Source organism: Macrosteles quadrilineatus, unplaced genomic scaffold (assembly GCF_028750875.1).
Source record: "Macrosteles quadrilineatus isolate MER2022 unplaced genomic scaffold, UCM_ALF_1.0 Scaffold_3__2_contigs__length_128488019, whole genome shotgun sequence".
Lineage (NCBI taxonomy): Eukaryota > Metazoa > Arthropoda > Insecta > Hemiptera > Cicadellidae > Macrosteles > Macrosteles quadrilineatus.
In genome coordinates this window covers 63391006-63412524 of record NW_026542596.1, presented here as the reverse complement: position 1 = coordinate 63412524, position 21519 = coordinate 63391006, and the positions used below count along the sequence as shown (strand labels likewise).

The 21519-nt window shown below is 35.3% G+C and overlaps 2 protein-coding genes across 2 annotated transcripts in view; one reads left to right on the top strand and one right to left on the bottom strand.

Annotated features, from left to right (window-relative positions):
• Positions 1-13822, top strand: part of LOC128989253 (Fanconi anemia group M protein-like) — a 38865-nt gene extending 25043 nt beyond the window's left edge. Inside the window, exons 14-21 of the mRNA XM_054411128.1 lie at positions 2497-2703; positions 3658-3766; positions 4595-4849; positions 5058-5231; positions 6331-8471; positions 11582-11778; positions 12561-12672; positions 13411-13822. Coding sequence (XP_054267103.1) covers positions 2497-2703; positions 3658-3766; positions 4595-4849; positions 5058-5231; positions 6331-8471; positions 11582-11778; positions 12561-12672; positions 13411-13779 — 3564 coding nt within the window. The 3' untranslated portion in view covers positions 13780-13822. The remainder of the gene's footprint in view (positions 1-2496; positions 2704-3657; positions 3767-4594; positions 4850-5057; positions 5232-6330; positions 8472-11581; positions 11779-12560; positions 12673-13410) is intronic.
• A 1425-nt stretch (positions 13823-15247) lies between these two features.
• LOC128988905 (kelch-like protein 17) overlaps positions 15248-21519 on the bottom strand; it is a 64360-nt gene continuing 58088 nt past the window's right edge. The window contains exons 10-14 of the mRNA XM_054410673.1: positions 21185-21285; positions 20263-20418; positions 18893-19148; positions 18232-18369; positions 15248-17251 (exon numbers count right to left, since the gene is read on the bottom strand). Coding sequence (XP_054266648.1) covers positions 17134-17251; positions 18232-18369; positions 18893-19148; positions 20263-20418; positions 21185-21285 — 769 coding nt within the window. The 3' untranslated portion in view covers positions 15248-17133. The remainder of the gene's footprint in view (positions 17252-18231; positions 18370-18892; positions 19149-20262; positions 20419-21184; positions 21286-21519) is intronic.

The window sequence follows — 21519 nt, the reverse complement described above, 5'->3', positions numbered from 1 at the left end:
AGCAGAGGTCAAGTTTGGTAGGTATCAAATTAAAGGTTTTATTCATAAAAATACATTACCGCAAACCTAAACTCAAACGATGATTATGATAATAATGTTAATGATGTAGCTAAAACGTATCGTTTGAAATTTAACAGCTGAAAATAAGTGAAATAGAAAAGGTTTTGGTTAAATCCATCAAATTGTAATTGGACACTAGTAAGTACTAGTGCACTTGTTGCTACCTCCCCCCTTCGGTTTCATGTATTCCTCTCAATCAGTTCAAACCTAGGAGGATTAAACATTAATGTTAATTAATGTTAAATCCTCCTAGATTCAAACCTGAAACACCCAGATCGAAACTCGCCTGTCGTTATTTTACCATCGCCTTTTTTAGCGAATTTCCCATATAGGGAATAAGCTATTACCGTAGGTCTCATGGTAAGACCTAGACCCGGGACCGATTTACTTTTTCGTTTTGAGGTCCCCAGAGGCCAAAAACACCATCCGTTCAAATTCATATATATATATATTTATATATGTGTCCGTTAGCGCGATAACTCGAGCAAAATTAATCCGATTTTGATGAAATTTGGTACAAACGTGTAAACCAACATTTATTCGAACGAGTTTGCGAACCAGCATAATCGGACCATGGGATCAGGGGTTTATGGGGGGTTTTATGGGGTAAAAATGGGTTTTTCTCATTTTTGACCCTAAAAACTTCAAGTTTCTAAATTTCTCTCTAGACCATTTTGAAGAGCTTAAAAAAACAAATAATTTAGTATATTGAAGTGTTTTTGAATGTTCATTGACTACAGAGAAAATTAAAAAAATTGTAAATTTAAAATTCCCATGTTATTCTTATGGAGAATAAATAAACTGTTGTAGTTTGTTTGTTTATGGATATATTTTAATCAAATTTGGCAATTTGGTTTATTTCATACTAAGCTATCAATATTTCAATTGAAAAAACACACCTCAACATCTTCCCCGTAGCAGCAAACCTAACTACTCACTAAAATTAATGTTATTTAAATAGGAAATAAATCTGAAAATGTTTAGGGAATATTTTAAAAGAAATCAAGCCGGGTAAATGGAAATTCGCTTAGTATGCAGGTTTGCTGCGACGGGGGTATTTTAAATATATTTTTCAAAAAAGAAATATTATATAGATTTACTTTGGATTTTAAAAATGTTAATGTTTTATTTTGTTAAAGATTTATGGTGATACGTAAATATTGTGGTGTAGTAAAGTATATTATATTGTAGTTAAGTGTTAAATTTTGAAATTTTAGGGTGAATCGAGATGAATCGTTGTTTATAACATGCGTCTCTCCTACCTTAACACATACCAAGTTTCATAAACATCGGTTGGAAAAGTGCAAAGGTAAATATTTGTATGTAAAAAATACAAAATGGTGGATATCTGGTTAACGAAATGATTTTGGAAAAAATGTTAGCCTTGATTTTCTGTTTATTTTGACCCAAGGAATTACTAGGTAAAGTATATCCCCGCTTATTTTAACACCCTGTTTATGATGTATTCTTATAAGTGAAAAATGTAAGCTGGTAATAAAGAAAGATGTTTTATAAATAATATGAATGTACTGGTGATCTGTATATTCATCTTTTTCTTGTCCTTAGAACTATAAATTAAAAGTCCACTCAGCAGTCGCATCGTACGATGTAGTTCTTTCCATGCGTTGCGAAATGCTAAATTTGCCGTCCTCTTCAACCCAAGTTATCTACTGAACCACTGATTGTAAAAAATTCAAAGAAATATATTTTACGCATCACACTTTTAGCTACAACATTGCCACAAACAAAACCTCTCTAACCCAAAAATAAACAAAAATCTCGCATGCTAACTTTTTCATGTTAGAAATCACGATTTAAAACTATTTCACCATACAAATCAATTTTTATTAATTAGATCGGTAAATAGTTTAAAGTTCCAACAAAATAGTCATCGAGTAGGACTAACCAAGAAGCTCTGTGCCAAATTTCAAAATTTTAGCACAACTTTAAGTACACCAAAACACGAAATTATTGAAGTCATGCGTCGAGAGGACTATCGTTGTTTTTAACAGATTATACTTTTGACCTTCCGGCACTGTTGACTCAGCGAAACTGAACTTATATTTTATCTTATTTCGTTATATTAAAACTGCTGTTGCATTAGGTCAAATTCCCAATAAGTCAATTGCTTTAACATAGACTACGTTTTTAGTCCGGACTGTACTATTTGACTTACTGGGATTTTTGATCTACAGACACTGCAAACATTGTAGTTTTTGACCTAGCGGCACAGGTATAAATTATTTGACCTTCCGGGACTGTTGACTTTCTGCAACGCGTCCGGAAGGATATTAAATAAATAAATTTCCCAAATGTTATCCATTTACTACCTTATCCAACGAACAAAGAATCTAACAAAATCATAGACCAAGTAAAGTTTGGTATTGAAGCATTCAATTTACTTGTGCCGTTGAAATAGGATCTTTTGATTTTCAGGTGATGAAGGGATTTCGCCAGGGCATCAGCAATGTGCTTATAGCCACTTGTGTAGCTGAGGAAGGACTGGACATCGGCTCAGTGGATCTTCTGGTGATGATGGAGTGTCAGCGGTCACCAGTCAGGCTGGTACAGAGGCTAGGTCGTACAGGACGACACAGGCAAGGGCGGTGTGTGGTGTTGCTGACTTGCGGCAAGGAGGTGCAGGTAGGTCTAACTGTTACATATCAACTGTCAACTGTGTGCTAGCTATATATTACAGAAGAGTTTTGACCAACCTATTTTTTGTTACTTGACCTTTTGTAATACAATACTTTGTCCACATGATCTGATATTAGGAGTATTTTGGTCCTCGATATTTTTTGTTGGGTGAAATCAACAGTTGGATCAAAATTCATGTTTCTGGTCCCTGGACTATATGGTTAAGACAATAATAGGTTTTGCCCAACCCGCCATGTTAAACTTCCGTATCCCAAGCGTGATGTAAACAACTTGTTTACTTCACTCGGTGAAGTATGTTTCAAAAACTCACTCGGTGAAGTAATGAAACCTATTCATATAACATTGAGTGCTCAACTTAATAAAATATACCTCTATGAAGCCAACGACCTTCAACGCTAGAAATCAGCTGTGCGCTTGAATGTTATTGTTATGCTTTAAAGTATTTTCCTATCCTAGCTTTTGTTTGTAAAAGAATGTTACTGTTAGAACTAGAAGATAAGTGAAATGGATAATGAAAAATATTGTACGTAGCGCCTGTATATTGTCGGGTCAGGTAAAATCTTGTACGTTACACGTTAAGCAAGAGCGTGTTTACGTCACTTAGGTGAATTATGCAACTCGCTTCTGCTCGTTGCACAACATTCACCTGCGTGATGTAAAAACGTTCTTACTACACTTGTAACGTAAATGGCTATTACATACGTCAAATAGTCTCAACAATCTGATCAAGAGTTTGGTTTGGGCTGCAAATAACTTAGTGGACTAAGTGAAAATGAGATAAGTATCAGAGCTTGCTGCGACCGGTTTAGGAATTGAGAATCTACTGTAATTCTTTTACATTACAGTATTTGACAACTTGGTCAGTTAATGTTCAAGTAATTTTCTTTGTGAAAAAAATTATGTATTAATATTGACTTATACATGTATGTATGTTCACAGAAATTTAATGAAGCGATGGCTACAAGAAAGTCTTTCATTTCAATGATTGAAAATTCAAATGTGTTGAAATCTAGTCTCGTTAGAGAAGAGCCACAAATGGTACCTCCACGTAAGTACCTACTGTTTTAGTCATAAATACTGAAAATTGATTGTTTCATTGTATTGTTTCAGTATTTTGCTTTTCTCGTATTGGTAATCTTGTTTTTCATTCCTCTTAAACTTTGCTCTCATATGCAGCTTATGAGGAAATAATATTTTTTTATTCCATAATGCAGCGTTTGCATGCGTTGCAGCGCAGGTCTACAGTAGGATTTTTACTCACTAGGAAGTAAAAAGCATTTTTAGCCCCTAGGGAGTAAAAAGCATTTTTAGCCCCTAGCGAGTGAAAATAATTTTTTGCCCCTAGGTAGTAAAAATCAGCTGTTATCAACTCAGTTGTCAATTTTGATTGTAAACAAAATTGCATGTATTGAAAGTATGTATCGATTGTTTAATAATTATAGTTAATTGTTGCCTTATTATAAATAGTTTGACTTTTTGATGGTATAATGAACACTAACAATGTCATTGTAGACAAAACAATTGAATCACTTACTAAACAGTTGCTTGTTTCCATCAGCAAATTAAATTGAAAACAAGTTAGAAGTAGTTTTGAGACGTTATCGTAAATGAAAACTATTTTAGTTTTCTAACATAGTTGTTTAAAATAATGGTGCAACATGATGAAAAATATAGTTAGTTCATCAAAAAGGGCAGAAAGGGTCTTTTCAACCCTCGCTCATTTTCCAACGCTTGGGTCAAAAAGAGTAACTTTAGGCCCTAGTGATGAAATATACTAGCCTATTACTATTTTCCAGTTGATGCATGAAATAATTTTACATATTACAAAACTAATATTATTTTGCCTTTAATTGTGTACATAATTTATATTTTTTAGACATAATGCCGAAAATGCAATTGGTCCACATCAAGGTCCCTGAACGTATAACGCCTGCTAAAAAGAAGAAGCAGGCTGACATCCGTCAAGCACTCTTAAACAAGATTAATGAATGTGATGAAAAAGACCCTGAAGAATCTCCTTTCCTAGATCCAGACCAACTGGCTGAAGTGGAGAAAGAACTTGGTGTAACCCAAGTCAAGTTTGATTCAGTCACTTTTAAAAATCCGGAATACCTTTTCAAAAGAATCAATGGTGAGTTTATGTTAGACATTTATTAGGTAATATTTTCCGTCTTTTAAATTATAAGTTCAAATATATCGATTTTCGTACAAAGATGCATTCTTTTACTTTATAAAAATACTTGTAATTAAAGTTTCATACCTTGCAAATGTGTTTGTGAGTTGTTATTTTAAGTTACTATTACTGATGGTTTCATAAAATTAAAAAATGATTGTTTCAGACGCACCAATGCAACCTGATGAACTGTTCAGCGCAACGTTCACTCGACAATCGGAGTACAACGATTGGAACAGAGTTCTGCACCAGACGTACCTCGTGTTGCACTCCTCCGACACGGAGACTCTGTGCCATCTGCTACACAAGTCGGAGTCCATGCTACTCAACAATCACACAGGCATGTCCGGGAAAACCAGGAGTTATAATTGAATTTTTTGTACCAAGAAACAACCAAGAATTATGTAGACATTTCTAAATTTCCCCAGGATAATTAATTTTAGTTTATGGTCATAGCGAGATTGAAAACATCTTCCAGAGTCAGAGCAATATCGTGAACTTTTTCCCGTGTTCACAATAAAATCGAGAACAATTTCCGCTGTCACAGCAACATCATTGACCATTGTCTCTTACAATGGCAGCAAAAAAGTCAATTATTAAATTGCACTTTTTTGCAAACACTTCCCACGGTCACGAAAACAAGCGCTCACCTTTACTCGACTCGAACTTGGCCTGTATTGATCCCTCGGGCCAACTTTTGACCTGATCCGACCCGAACATATCAGGCACATGCAAAGCCCAATTAAAAAGGTACCCTTGGCAACCGGGAAAACCAATGTGTGAATTTTTCCAGTGGTTTTACGGCCACCCTCGTAAACAGTGATAACTTACTTACTGATGTGGCCACTTATACTCCAGTTGGTACTTTGACACATCCTATCCAGGACATTTGGTCCGCATCAACTCCCCTCAGAAATTTTAAGCCCTAACTTCATATCCCTCTGAACCTGGCTCTTGCTTTGGGTCTTCCTTCTTGTCTTCCGCCTTCAGCCACAATTCTCGATATATGCTTTTACTATTGAGTTCTCTTCTTTCCTCAAAATGTGTCCAGTGCAACTAAACCTCCGGTTTTTAATCCCTCCCACTATATCTCAATCTTTGTATGGAAGAGAGACTTTTTTGTGGATAGGATAAGCTTTTTTTATGATTAAGATTTATCAACAAGAACGACATACCAAATAGTTATGCAACACTTTGATCCTAGCAAGCGTTGATAATGCATTTTTAAAATCACTCAGCCTGCACACTTTTTTGAAATTGGGATACTTTAAAATTTGTTTTATTTACTTTTGGAAAGAGGTTGAATAACCAGTTACTTTACTGATGTAAGTTACTTTTTCAATTAATAATAAAAGATTATTAACCAACCAGGTCAAAATGTATATAAATGGCAATTTGATTGTTTTATTGAAATTATTTCTCATTTTTTTATTTTACAGATCTCAACTCACAGCAGTTGAACTGCAGCAGTTTAATCCCTCAGAAAAAGGAAGCGAAGAAAGGCAAAACCAAAACTGATAATGTAGCGAAGAAAAAGAAAACTGAGAGAGCAGAGAAGCTCGGAAGAGATATACGAGAGTGTATGGCTCAAGCGGCTGACAAGGTGCGACTGACACAGGATAAAATAAGCAGAGAAAATGAGTTTGTAAGCCAAGGAAACGCAGCATCTGATATTGTTGAAACTTTCCCTGACCCTGTAGTTCTGGAAATATCAGATACTATGTCAGTAGAGGCTATCAAAGAGAAGAAAAACACAAGCAATCAGGAACTAAAAGAACTCAACTGTGTTTTCTGTGACAAAGCTGTGAAACTTTCAAGGAACTACTTGTTAGCAAAGAAGTCTTCAGTTGATGACAAATTATTGTATGTTAATTTAAGAAAAAGTGAATCATTTGTTAAAAGTAAAAGTTTATCAAAAGAAGCCATCGAAAGCATTAATATTGTTGAAATGTTCAAGGAAGAATCAAATTTGGTAGATAAAATTAAGAATAGTCTGCAACGACTTAGGAACAAAGTGAACAAAATTGGTGAAAAGGCCTCCTCTTCTTTGATTAGTGTGGATGACATTTTTGATACTGAAGTCAACACTTCACCAATATTAGATTCAAATTTGGTTCAAAATCGAAGACCATCAGGTGACAATAGACATGAGGCAAAACCAGATGTTGAAGATGAGGATTTTTTCAACCTAGATGATCTTTTTAAAGAGGACGAGGATGTACATTTTCAATCTTTAACACAAAGTACAAAAACGTCAACTCCTATTAAAGTAAATGTCACCTTATCTAATGGAACATTTAATAAAAATAGTAATAACATTTCTGTATTTTCAAGGACAGAAAAATCCCAGCATGATAGTGTTCAAAAGAATTCCATGAGTAACAAGAATAACCTTCCAGTTGTAAATTCTGATCTTTTCTCCTCTCCTCTGAACTTGAATCCTAGTCAAGGTAAACAAGTGTTCAAAATTCCTCCGATGAAGCTGAAATCAGGACTATTATCAAGCCCACAGAGTGTAACTTGTGTTAACAACTTTTCTACTCCTGTGTCGCCAATTCTATCAAGCCAAAAAACTACAAACCAAAATCATACAATCTCACCTATTTTATCCAGTCAAGTTCTTCCAAGTCACGACTCGCTTTTATCACCAGTCTTGTCAGGACAGGTCAATACAAATAATCACAACTTATCACCAATTTTGTCTAGACAAATTACTTCTACGCCTAAGGTTGAAAGAAAAGTTTTGTTTAAAGACAATTCTAGTAAAGCTGACACCGAAACGTCTGAATTGTGCAAACCTCTGAAACCAGTTGGTAAATATTCAGATGCAGACTTAGCAGAGATAGAAGCTTTAAATATGTTTTCTGCTAGCCAGCTGTTTGATGATTCCAGTGAGGAAGAGAAAGAAGAGAAAGAAGAAAATTTAGATCAGTCGTCCATGTACACAATCAGCCAAATGGTTGCCAAAGTTTCCTCTTTAGCAGAAAAAATGAAAAACTCTGCAACAACTGTAGAAATTAGTAATCACAATCAAAAACAAGCTACAGGCTCTTCAAACGCAGGTTTTGATGACAGCGATGATGATTTTATATTTGATCAAATCAATTTAGATAACTTCTCTTGTCAGAATCTTTCCACCAAAGAACAGTTAAACAACAAAAGTAAAGATGGTGATTCCTTTAAAATTACAATGCGCAGTTCAAGTAAGCAAAATTTGAGCGATTCTTTAGCAATTGAAAAGAATGAAATTGAAAAAATAAAGCAGTTGAAAAATACAAATATATCACAATGTCTAACCAATATGTCTACTAAAGATGTGTTGAGCTCAAAACAGCCCGAGAAAGACTTTTCTCAGAAAAATGACGAGTCGTTTATTTCTTCAAGATGGTTAACATGTATGAAAACTCCATTGAAAACCAACCAGTCCAAATCAAAATCAGTCTCATTTGCTTCCGAAACTAAACACTTTTCTTGTGATTCAGATTCTGATAGTGATGTGTTTGAAAGCTCAACAACTAAAAATAAACCCAAAGTAACAAATGTTATGCCTAAACAGAGAAAAGGAAAATCTGCAAAACTGGTAAGTGTTCTGAACTTTTAAAAATATTTATACTCAATTACCTTTATTAGATAGTTAGCTGTTGTCTCATTTATCTTATTTGTTGTTCAAGAGCTTCAATGTCGCTGATCTTTTGTAGGATGTTTCGAAGGTATTTTAACTGATTTCGATCCTGAACTGTTTGAAATATATTTTTCCTACAGTTACCTAACAATGTACATGTTCTCTCACTGATTTGAGAAAGCAAAGTGGCCGATTCGCTCATCAGTGAGACAATGTTAACATTGTCTCACTCTAATTACTTTGTCTCATTCCAGATTTGCAACGTGAAGGCACGGAATAGTGAGCGCGTAACATGCAGGCAACGTCGTATGCGCGCGAAATACGTTGGCAGCACTGGCTGTAAATCAGCTGGTCAGCTGTTGTACTGTTGTATTTGTAACTTCACATTAAATGTTATATTAAAAGTTCACTTCTGTGAAAAATAAGGTTATGTTTCTTCACAAATTTATTTGTTTTATGGTAACTGTAGGAATAGTATAATGTGCAACTCGAGTGCAAAGTACAATTGCCTCACTCGAGAAACCATTCCTCACTCGCCTACGGCTCGTGAGTAAGGGTTTCTCTCGAGTGAGTCAATTGCTCACTTTTCTCACTAGTTGCACAAATAACTATTTTCCTACAGTTGCCTAACAATGTACATGTTCTCTCACTGATTTGAGAAAGCAAAGTGGCCAATTCGCTCATCAGTGAGACAATGTTGAATGTTAACATTGTCTCACTCTAATTACTTTGTCTCACTCACTCCAGATTTGCAACGTGAAGGCACGAAATAGTGCCGCGTTCAACATGCAGACAAGGTCGTATGGGCCCGAAATACGTTGGTAGCATTGGCTGTAAATCAGCTCAGCTGATCAGCTGTTGTACTGTTGTATCATTAAATGTAATATTAAAAGTTCACTTCTGTGTAAAAATATGTCACCTTTCTTTACCAATTTATTTGTTTTATGGTAACTGTAGAAAAAATATAATGTGCAACTCGAGTGCAAAGTGCAACTGCCTCACTCGAGAAACCATTCCTCATTCGCCTACAGCTCGTGAGTAAGTATTTCTCTCAGTGAGTTAATTGCTCCCTTTGCTCACTAGTTGCACAAATAACTATTTATCTTTTGCTTCATTCTATTCTAATTGATCTAAGTAGCATTATTAGTCATTACATTGTAATTCTAGTTAATATTTCAAATTTCTACATAATTTATATATTAAACTTATATTAAACTATATATATTAATAATAAACTTGTCTCAGATATTAATGACTAAATTATAAGCAGATATAAAACTTGGCTACTCTGTTTAAAAAGACTGTAAAAATTTAAATCAGTCTTATGAGATAAGGAAATGAACACTAGTACAGTACTAAAGATTTCTTTACAAAACTTGGATCAGTGTGGAAATAAGACATTTTTTAAATCCAAGTACAGGGTGCGGCAAAAAAACCCATCTATTTTATGTAGCGCACTGTTCAGCAACAGGTTGTCTGAGAGTAGTGGGGTTATGCCCATTGGAAAGCCTACACGATGCCATTATCTGTGGTCATAGAGAAGAGGTCACCTGAACATGGTGCGTTTGTTATCGAGTCGAATTTAAAAACGCGTTTATTCAGTGTTTTTATTCAGTCATTGCAACTCAGCAGCAGTTCCGTGCATTTTTTTTGGCGCGAAGTCGATTCCGTAAGTGGCACAATCAAGGTGTGTTACAAACTTTAGAACAATAGCTTCTATGTTCAAAAAAAGCTGACAAGCCGTCCAAAGTCAGATCGGACGTCAGACAACTAACATTCGATATAGTCCGTGCTGCTGTGGAAAACAGTCCTCGTAGGCACGCCCGAAAACAAACATCTGCTTTAAACATGTCTGACCGCTCGGTTGAACTAGTTTTGAGGTTCGATCTTAATTCTTATCCCAATGTGTATTAATCTGTTCAATTTTGTTGATCATCCATACAGATAATCGCACCAGAACCTCTCCATATCGACCTAATTTAAAGAATGAATGGAAATCCCGCTGAGTTGCAATGACAGAATCATCACTTTTTAAAATGACTTGATAACAAACGTGCGTTGCTCAGGTGACTCTATGACTACAGAAAATGGCATCGACTAGACTTTCCTAAGAGCCTTTAGACGACCTGTCGCTGAACAGTGTATTGCGAAAAATGGATCGGTTTTTTTGCTGCACACTCTGTATAATGAAACTACGCTTTTACATTATATGTATAGTTTATCTGCATTAGTTTTGTTTCACATGCAATCCAAGGAGTATGAAATACATCCAACATTTCGGTAAGACAACTTATATACAAAAACTATTTCTTTGTAAGTTGACAGGGGGAAATGTTGTTAAATACAAATTAATGTCAAAAAGATTATCTGAATATTTGTTAGTTTTAGAAATGTAATAAAGGGGCTGTACACGATTCTTCCGATGCAAATGTCTGTTAGATTGGTGTAATATTACTGTATTTAGTCGTCAATAGGTTTAGTTAATTATTTGTTGATACATGAACACGAGAGGCTACAGTAAAACTTAGCCATTGCCAACATAAATTTTTTAACTAGATTCTGATATTTAATAATTTTTTTGCAGTTTTGTACCATTTATTTCATTCCATTTCACTCATATTTTGTTGATAGGTTATCGTCTTTTTCTTATAATTTTGCAAAAAGTAAATTTGCTGGAAAACCCTCAGTTGATGCACAGGCCCGGCTTATTCTGTAAACCATTGTACTAATTTAGTTAAATATAAATTTGATGTTTTAATCTTATGTATTTTTTTATCAAGTAAGATTTGTAGGTACATGTTTTGTAATTGTAACTATACTGCTCGACTGAAGATTTATTCTGCAGTCTGTTACCTCAGCAATGCGTTTCTTAAACTTGAATTATAAGTATTTGCTGTAATTGATCAATACAACTACCAGGTTTAAAATTTCTGTCATATTTATAATTCAGAGAAAAATTAGATAAAACTGGACACACATAGAGTAATTACTCCCAGTTCTCTACGCCATTTCTACGTAGTTGTAGTATTGTATGTCTGTACAATAACGCTTATTTTCTATGGTTAAAGGGAGCTAGAGCTCAATTCCTGGAGTTGGAAGCAGACGTTAGCATGACTGGAGGAGTGAGGTGCTCTAGTGATGAAGAGAACACGAGTGGACTTGACGACTTAGAGGCGAGCTTCATCAACGACATGACAGAGGTTGTGAGCACGTCAGTTGATCAGACAACCATCGACATTCAAGCCAAGTATCTTGAATCTGTCAAGTGAGTTAAACTTGAAAACCTTTTAAAGCTATGCTCCTGTGTTTTGTGGGTATTATGTCACATATTTTTTTTTTTGTGTGTTTATCTACGCCTGTGGCATTCATTTACGTTTTTAAAGTAGGTAACGGTTCAATCCCTGTTCTTGTTACTTTACTATCTAACATAGACTTTTTGTTAGATAGCATCGATCAATTGATAACACGACAAATGGCATCTGGTCTGGAAACAATCTCGCTTCGAATAAAACCAACGACCATTAGATTTGAAGGCGAGCACTTTAACCACTTGGCTACACACACAGACAATTGGGAATAGTTTGCTACTTTACTCATTTAGGGAATTGCTTTTTAGCTGTAGAGTGCACACTAGAGTGCACTAGAGTGTAGTTTGTGCTGTATGAGGGTGTTTTTTTAAGTAAGAAGTAATATGCGTATAAATCCGTATTTCGCTAATACGTCGTGTCGAGGGCAGTGAGCTAGTTTAGTGGTGGAGCGCGGGGCTTAAAATACTGCCCTCATATTTGTTGAACTAATACAATGACAATTGGAAGTTTTATCATTAGTTATATTTTTAGGATTCCATCCCTAATTTAGTAAGATTTTTTTGCAGTTTTGTTTGCAGAGTTATAATATCTAATAAATAAATGGTACACACAATACTTGATTTAGTTCTTTGCAAGAGTACTTCACTTCAACGTTTACTGTGTGAACCGGCATTTCTGATTCCAAATCTTTTTTCCTATTTTCATAATTTGTTATTAATGTTATTTTAACTATTTTTAGAAGTCCAATGAAAAGACCCGGTTTCAAAATACCGGCCATGACTGATTCCATCTTGGAAAGAGATGTTTATTCACAAGCTGTTCCTGAATATGACGATGATTCATATGAAAATGTAAGTTATTTTAGTTTTGTACATACAAAATAATGTAATGAAACATTGGCATGAATTTCTGTGTTATGAATGATAATGATATGAATGTTTGATGATAATGAAACTGTGATTAGTGTTGGCACGAAATCTCGTGGTTATTCTCGGTCAGCAGTCATCAATTGCGATACAAAGTGGAATTTTTCACTTTTATGAGTTTGCAAAACTTATCAACATTTTTATTTATTCACTTTGAATGTTACCTGAACCTGAACGAAACTACAATTTTGAGGCAAAGTTTGTTGTAATTGAATTGTAATGTTTAGGAAATGTTAAGTATAACGACAAATCTTATATTTAGAAGTTTAGTTATCAAGTTGTTTTTTATTGTTTCTTAGTCATCATTTCAATAATTTTTTGTTATTTTGTACTGCTGCAGTAATATTTTTTAGACATAGTGTCTTCTTTAAACTCGATGAAATATACAGAGCTTCAACATTTTCCTCTTTTTTTTAAGTTTTTTTTTTTTTTTTTTTGCTCACTACCATAACTAACTATTTTGCATGTTGATCATATTTTCTCTTAATAGTTTTTTTAAAGGTGGCTTTCTAGAATTTCACACTAAGAAATGCACTCTAAATTATGCCATAGACCTATCATGTGTATTAATCGTTTAATCCCTACTAGATTATTGCTTTCAAATTACTAAAAAAAATTAATATAACAAATCTTAAGTCTCATTTCGACTAAACTCTTTGCTAGGACTCTTTTTGCTGTGATGCAAGCCAAATCCCCATTGAAGATGAACCTTCTGAGCTCGAAATAGCTGAAAGATTGCTGAAGCAAAAGAGAAAGACAAAGAAAAGAAAACGAAAACCTCGAAAGTCCGAATCAAGTAGTGATGATCCTAACAAGAGTATTAGCAACGTACTGAAGAAGAAAAGACTCCTTTCATCTAGTTCTAGCAGTGAGGATGTTGCTTGGAGTTGTGAAAGAAATAAGAAAAGGAAACATGTTTCCTCTCCAGAGTCCAGTCCTATAAAGGCACACCCCAAGAAAAGACATAAGAAAAAAAGAAAGGTTCAGTTATTGACGTCTTCAGATAGTGACAGTGATAAAACAATATTGTAGTTTAGTTTGTAAATTGCAGCTGTAAATATGTTATATTTGTATTTTTGTAAAATGGAAATGTTAATACTTTTGTACAATATAATTTGTTAATATGTTTAGTTTTTACACACTGTTATATATTTATAAAGTTACATACCGTTTCAATCATGTCTTTGGTTATTATAATAAATTTTTATTGTGTCAATTCAACCTTGTCTTTGCAGGATCAAAATTCATGAAAATTAAAACTGGTAGTGGCAGCAAATTTGCAGATTTTAAGCTGATTTTGAGTTAATTCAACCTGTTATGTATATATTCCAAATAATTAAGTTGTGGGCCAAAGATAAATTAATTTATGCTCTTAAGAGTCGGCAAGACCGCCAGCCATCTTGGATTGTCTGCCCATAACAGCAATGTTAATGGTTGAAGTTGAAGCATATTACGGTATTGTTTATTAAGATAAAAAGTTGCAAAATATATAATTTTAAAGCTATTGAAGCCGCGTATGTGATTTGCTATATACTTTTTTCATATGTTAATTATTATTATTTCGTCAAACTACATAAATATATTGACTCAAACAGTGATTTTTTTCAACCTCTAAAACAAAAGTTCTTAAAATCCGAAAAGCAGTTCACACGGAAAATATATTTAAGAATCACATAATATTTTATGCTCGGTAATCAAATTTACAGCGCATGATTAATATGCTTCAACGTGAACGCATGTTTTTGCTGATCTGCGCTAGGACAACCAATGTTTAGCCTCGCATCTGACAGTCTACCACAATGCCAAAGCATTGACTACTGCCTACTCTATTAATTTATCTTAGAATATTGCATCCCAGACATACTTCAATCGCTCAGGGATTTTAAATTTATTTTCAAACTCATTTTAATGCAAGATATAATAAATAGTACCTTATTTCAATAGTGATGTTTGGCTCGGAATCCAGATTGTTTGATGGCTGGCTTTAAGCTGTTGTGAATAACCTCTACAAATCTGGTAAAAAATATTTCAAGGGACTATCAAATTGATTTGAAGGCAAAGTAGTGCATTCAAATCGTCTCCCCTTAATTTTTAATTTAAACCAGATGGCTACGACATAGATAAAACATACTCCCTTAGTAGATTTATCATCCTATTGAACAGCTGAATCCAATTTTATTGTTGGTTCTGTACGGTGGACTGCAGAGGTCGTGTTTTTTTTTACAATTTGTTTCTTGTTATTTCAGTCATTTAAAACCTTGTTTAACCAAATAATACTATCTAATCATAAACAATAACTCATCCCCTAGTTATATAACCAAACAGTATAGTTCGAATAATGAAATGTACCTTAAAATAATAGAAACAGAATTTTGTCAACACTAGTGCCTATTGTCACCGTACATGAACTAGACATTCAAAATTTACAACGGTATGAGAAGTCTACTTGAGGTTGGTTAGTCTATGGTTAAGAGTACCAAATTAATAAAAAAAATACACCTTCTATAAAAAAGTTCTTTTATTCAATATTAATTTGGCAGTGACATTTACTCACTCCGCAATAAAGAGATCTCATTAATAACTTCAATAAACATGTAAAGTTAATACAAATAAAAACTTCACAAAGATACAATCTACAAACTATGGGCAGTATCACAATAAATGTAGAACAGAATATGTTTACACAATAACATACTGTAAAGAAAATCTACTCTGCTAGTGTATTGGAGCCGTTTAACAATTCAAGAAGTCCAACCCCTAACTATTTTGCATCTGTAATGCAAAAAAAATCCACAAACACTGCAAAGAGAGCTACAGACAATTACCTAGTCGACTTGTGTAAAAAAAATCTATGCTACAATTAACACAACAAACCATAAACACAACCAAGATCAACTTAGTTTTATTATACTGAAATAATGTTATACATCTATCCATACCAATTTCATTTTACCATAGTTATTTAAAATCTGGGATTCAGCTTCACAAAATATAATATTTTATTGAAAATAAAAATGTTTGTCTTTGATATAATAAAAAAATAACTACAGTATGTTTATAAGTTTTTCAAAAAATCATTACGTGGTTTTTTTTATGGAATTGTTCAATTCAGGCACATGAAAAGTCTGTAAAAATATTGCTAAATGTCTGAGTAAGGCCTTTCAGTACTGATTCCAAATGTTTTTACAATGAAAGTGTGTTACTTTTAAATATCTTTTCTGGCAAACAGCTATTTCTAAATATGTTTCATCATCAAATTTTTATTTAATTTGGAATCTTAACACATTCGCTGCGGGTGGCTCGGATTCGGGACACGCGTAGCGTCCTGCGCATGTGCATGTCCCGGGTCCGAGCCATCCAACCTTGTTAAACAAAAGCAGCCAGTATGAGTCTAGTGTTTGACGGAGAACGTTACTACTTGCTGGTCTGTAAATACAATAGAAATCTGTTTTTGCTGCCGCTCCTTAGTTCGGACGCGCTCCTCGTGTTTGGACTTTTTTATGTATTTAAAGGAGTTAACACCAAAATGGGCTCAGTAAATTCAAAGTACCCAGATGTTCTGATTGTGCTTTAGAATATTTGTTCTTTTCTTTAATTTTGTTTATTAATAATGCCTAAAAAATTGAGTACATCAAACACCATCTCCTTCCAATTGGCAATACAATTGGACCGGCTACGTTCTAAGCAGTGCTGCTATCTGTGGGTGTTTAGCGAACTACATCAACTCTTGTTATAAAGCAGGACATCACCGCACGTTATTTGCTATTCGTCATACCGAAATATGAAAGCCAATCATCTGGCAATCGGGTTTGTATGACGCTGCGGGCTGCGCCGCACTGGGGCTACGCCTGCCATTTCATGGGCCGCAGCGAATGTGTTAATGAATGATTATGATACAAATAGTAATTACCACTCAAATGAATAAAAAAAAAATAAAAAAGATGTTCAAATTACAACCAAAGCCCAGATGTCATCCTAGAAAAATGTCTTTCTCTAACAATAAAAGGTAACTAACTATCACTATCATCTTATGTACAACTTAATAAATTTTTCTGAGATGTGTTTGTGAATGTACTGTATCTTTAAAGCAAACCTTACCTTTTACTTGCCAACTATCAATTCTTTATAAAAATATTCAAAGTAGAAATATCGCCAAATCAAACTTATAAAAACTATAATTACTTCACAACTTAACTCAATGGTAACAAATATAATTTCAATCCGTATAAAGCAATGAGTGCATTACAGAATACAGAGTGTAGTGAAGTTTGCATGAAAATAAGAGCAAGAGAGAACGATTGGTCGTTAACATATAGTCTTAATCTCTTAATCTAAGTGAAACACTCGCTTCTGAAGCGGATATTTAATGTTGAGCCCCCATCAGTGTCAAATGTTTTTGATGGTTACGTTGCCCGACGCCACTATTGGCAGACCTCGCTCCACGAGGGGCAATCCTCGCTCAATGTTGAAACATTCCAACATGGCCGCACCCACTGAGCTACGCCTGGAAAACATATGTTAGTGAGACAAGAGTATTGTTTACAAGGGGAAGTAAGGGCTGATTTTGCCTATACCTCCATAGTTTGCATTGAGAGGTGGCTTCTCCTCTTATTGTCCTAATTAGTGAACGGAATTGCATCATTTTCAGATTGTAGCTTAACGCTTTTCAAGACAAGTTTAGAAATTTTTTAATCTTCCGACACATGCGAGATAAGATCAGTGACGTGTTTTTTACCATACAAGAAACAAATCGGATGCCGGCATTCATCGCTAGGTGACTGGTAAGGCCCTAATGCAATGATTGAGTGTCAAAATGGGTTATGGAGCGTAAAAATGGCTGTGAAAACCCTTTTCCATTGTAGTCTTCTGTGAGAAGCCTGGGTACCACCAAAAGTACATATCTTTCCAAAATAGACATTTTCACGGCAATTTTAAAACTCCCTAACCTTTTTCTGCCTTTACCCTCACTCGTTGCATTAGGGCCATAAATTTTCAGTCAGGATGAATGTCTCCAACTGATATGATTTTTACAGTTAAAAAACGTGTCACGAATTTAACCTCTATACGGTGGGAGATTCAAATAATTTTAAAATTTTTCAAGACACACTGTAACGTGTAAGTACATGTAAAAAAAAAGTAGTAAATAATGTGGGTTTGTTCACAAATAAAGTCAGTAAGGGGCGAGGAGCCTCGTTATGGCTCACACACAAACTATAAACTATAAGCTCAAACGACCATGGTACATTGAAACATTAAATGTACTGTATAAATTTGATTGCAGGTTACCTCCAATATATTTCTTTTTAACTTTGGTATATAGAATTTATTCTAAGAATCCAATGGTCCCCGAGTTTAAAAAGGTTTACAGCTTCCTCAACCTATGTGATCATGTTTGAACGGCCACATTTAAATAAAACTTAATTGGAAATAGAACCCTCTTGTATTGACACTAAGGTCAGCAGAGGTCATGGCTACAGAACAGACCTGGTAAGCATTGAAGTCACCAGCGTCCACTTGTTGAGCCGAGGGTCGTATCGCTCAACAGAGTTGAGTGAAGAACTTCCATCGTTCCCTCCGAGGGCTAATAATGTTCCGTCGTAACCTACAACTTCATGTGTCGACCTACAAGAAAATAAACACAACATAAGTTAACACTTCTGAAATTATTATAGTTTCAATTTCAAATTGACGTATTTAGATCTGGTGTATCAACTCGTTTCCTATTGTAGAGTACGCTTAGTAGTTAGTTTGAATTAAGAAACAATCTGAAAGCCGATGGGATAACTCTCTGTTATAAAGACATTATTGAGAGTAGTGATGGCTTTTTATTGAACACTTTTAATTTTGGTAAGATTGATAATACTGGTGTAAGAAAGGTAGTTCAAATAGATAAGTAGGTGATTTATCAAATATATATATATAGTTATCCTCAAACTAACCTCATAACCTTTACGTCCTATCTCACTGGCTCCCGCAAGCTAATGCTCGGTTTTCTTTAAAGTGGGTTTCATTTTAATGTCAAGCACCCGATCCTTCGTTTGCCAGGATTATTTATTTAAAGCCCAATGATCTTACAACAGAAAAACTGTGAAAAATCAATTTGCATAAACCTCCGACAAACGACAGAACACAGAAGATACAATACCTTCTAGAGTGCATGGGTGCGATTGGTTCCCACGTGTTGCGCCGTACGTTGAAGCGTTCTCCGCTGGACATGCACATGGTTCCGTCGTTGCCACCAACACAGTATAGCAGTCCGTCGAGCGCCGCTACGCCACAACTGCTGCGACGGGACGACATGGACGGGACGGCCTGCCACCTGCCGATCCTGGGGTCTAGACGCTCCACGGAGGACTGGTAGTTTGTAGAGTCAAACCCTCCCAGGGCGTAGATGCAGTTCTCTGATAACAATAAAAAAAACAGTGTTGTATCAAATAGAATACTAGAAGTAACCGCAAACTTCTACAACCTAACGTATAAGTATGATGAAACATCCAACCAAACAAAATTGTACTGAATACTTGTGGACATCCGGTACATTTACTTATTGAACATAGATCAATCAAGTAAGAAAACACAAGTTATAATGGTTCCTAAAATGTATGCAGTAACAATTGTTTGACCAAAAATATCTCAACTTTCGTTCAAAAGATATTTTTCCTTATGTACTATTACATTTAATACATTTAAGTTACATTGTTATATTTAATATTAACAGGAGTTTTTGTTGATCTATTTTCCCCTTCAAGGTTATTCTTGTACACAAACCTTAACACATTCGCTGCTGAAACCTTTAAACAGGCGCTCGCCAATGGCGGCGAGGCCCGGGCGGAGCCCCGACGCGCTAACTGAATCAGCGATCGCTATTGGTATTGAAATATCTCAGTAAGACGAATCACAAAAGAGCAGTGGTGATTGTTCTGCGTTACTCCGAAAGTGGACGTAGTTCACTGAAACACCCAAAGGTAGCAGCACTGCCTGGATCAATAACCAGAGTCTTTGTAATACGGCTCGAACTGAGAAAATCCCCGAAAACGGGACAAAAGCATTGCCAGACGGGATTTTACGGGCAATTTTTGTACCAACCTACACCAGAATAAAGCTTGCATTATAAGCTACAGGCTGGTAAAGATTACAACGTTCCCCGACAATGGCTGAGCTCACATTGAAACAATAAACATGACATGGCGTGCTCCCCCACCCGTGGACCCCCCGCTCCTCAGCTGAGACGCGCGGGGTCCACCGGTGGACCCGCCGCATCGAATATGTTAAACAGGCTGTGGGTGATCTGGACAAATTTTGATCTGCTTACCAAATAAATACCACTTAGATATCTCGATAAAAAATTACTAACAATCAATGGTGTCCTACAGTACAGAACCTCTACTTACCCTTCCCATTAGATAAACACCATAAATGGCTGTAACACACCATAGAGTAAAGCCAAGAGGCTCTAACTAGGAGACTTACCAAATATTGTATATTCATAGACCATAGATGTACCATAAGACTTACCAACAATGGCAGTCCTGCAGTAGCGCCGTCGTGTTGCCATGGCGGGGCAAGAACTCCACACCCCCGTCAGAGGGTCGTAGCGCTCCATCGAGCTGAGGCAAGAGGCTCCGTCATAGCCACCGCATACGTAGATCAGGCCATCAAACCCACAGATACCTAAGGCACATTTAGCATAGTCAAATAACTTTAAGTATACAACATGAAGAACAAGTGCCTCTTTTTTAGGGTTTTTGTGAGGTAGCAAGGCCTAATTAAGTTGTTATGTAACATAGTTAATGTCACCTATAACCACAACTTCCTGACCACTATTGGATCTGAATACATTTCTCTTCAAGTCCAACCTTCTTTGGTTGAAACCTCTGAGCTAGGAATACAACTGGAGGTTGTTTGAACTTATTGAATACAAAAATCGAGACAATGTAAAATTGTATTATGTTGGTTTGACCAACTAGGAGAATCAACCAGCTCATTGGCTCATGACTTTATTAGAATCCCACATTAGAACACCTCAGTTTCTAATGTACTAAGAACAATGTGTTTTTCTTGTTTTTTGTTTTTGTTTTTTTTACAAGTGTTGTGTTTCTTTTGTAGAGTGAACTCTATCCCAAACCATTTATTGGTCCATTACAGAAACCAATAATGGCCTCATTTACCATGTCTTTGAGTTGGACATTTCCTTTCAAACTGATAAAATCGTCTGAAAGATTTTTTTAGACAAACCTTCAAGATTGTTCGAAATTTGTAGGTTATAAGGTTATTGTCATTTTTGTATACGGTACAGTGTAAAGTGTTCATTTGTACCAGAATGAACTTTCAAGGCAAGCCTTCTATCCACAAAACAAAATTGATGATTAACTAATCCATTAACTATGTCTAGTACAACAACACAAACATGCAGATATTATAGGTTTTTGTAACTGACCTAGACAACTCCGCTTGGTACCCATAGGTGTGATGGTGTTCCATTTGTTGGTTTGAGGATTGTAACACTCAGCTGAGGCTAGGTCTGAGGCACCGTCATACCTGAAATGTTTAGTGAAATACAACTCTCAAGCACCTAATTCGTATCCAATTCTTTATTTATCTTAGTTGATAAATAAAATAGTGATTCTAATAACATATAACTTTTGTGTTGGACAATTACCAAAAAAACCTGGGTTAATGTTTAAAATTTTGTTTAGTCTTATCATAGACAAATAGAATAAATATAGACCGACAGCAGTGCTGTGGTTAGCATGTTCCGGCATACACCGCTAG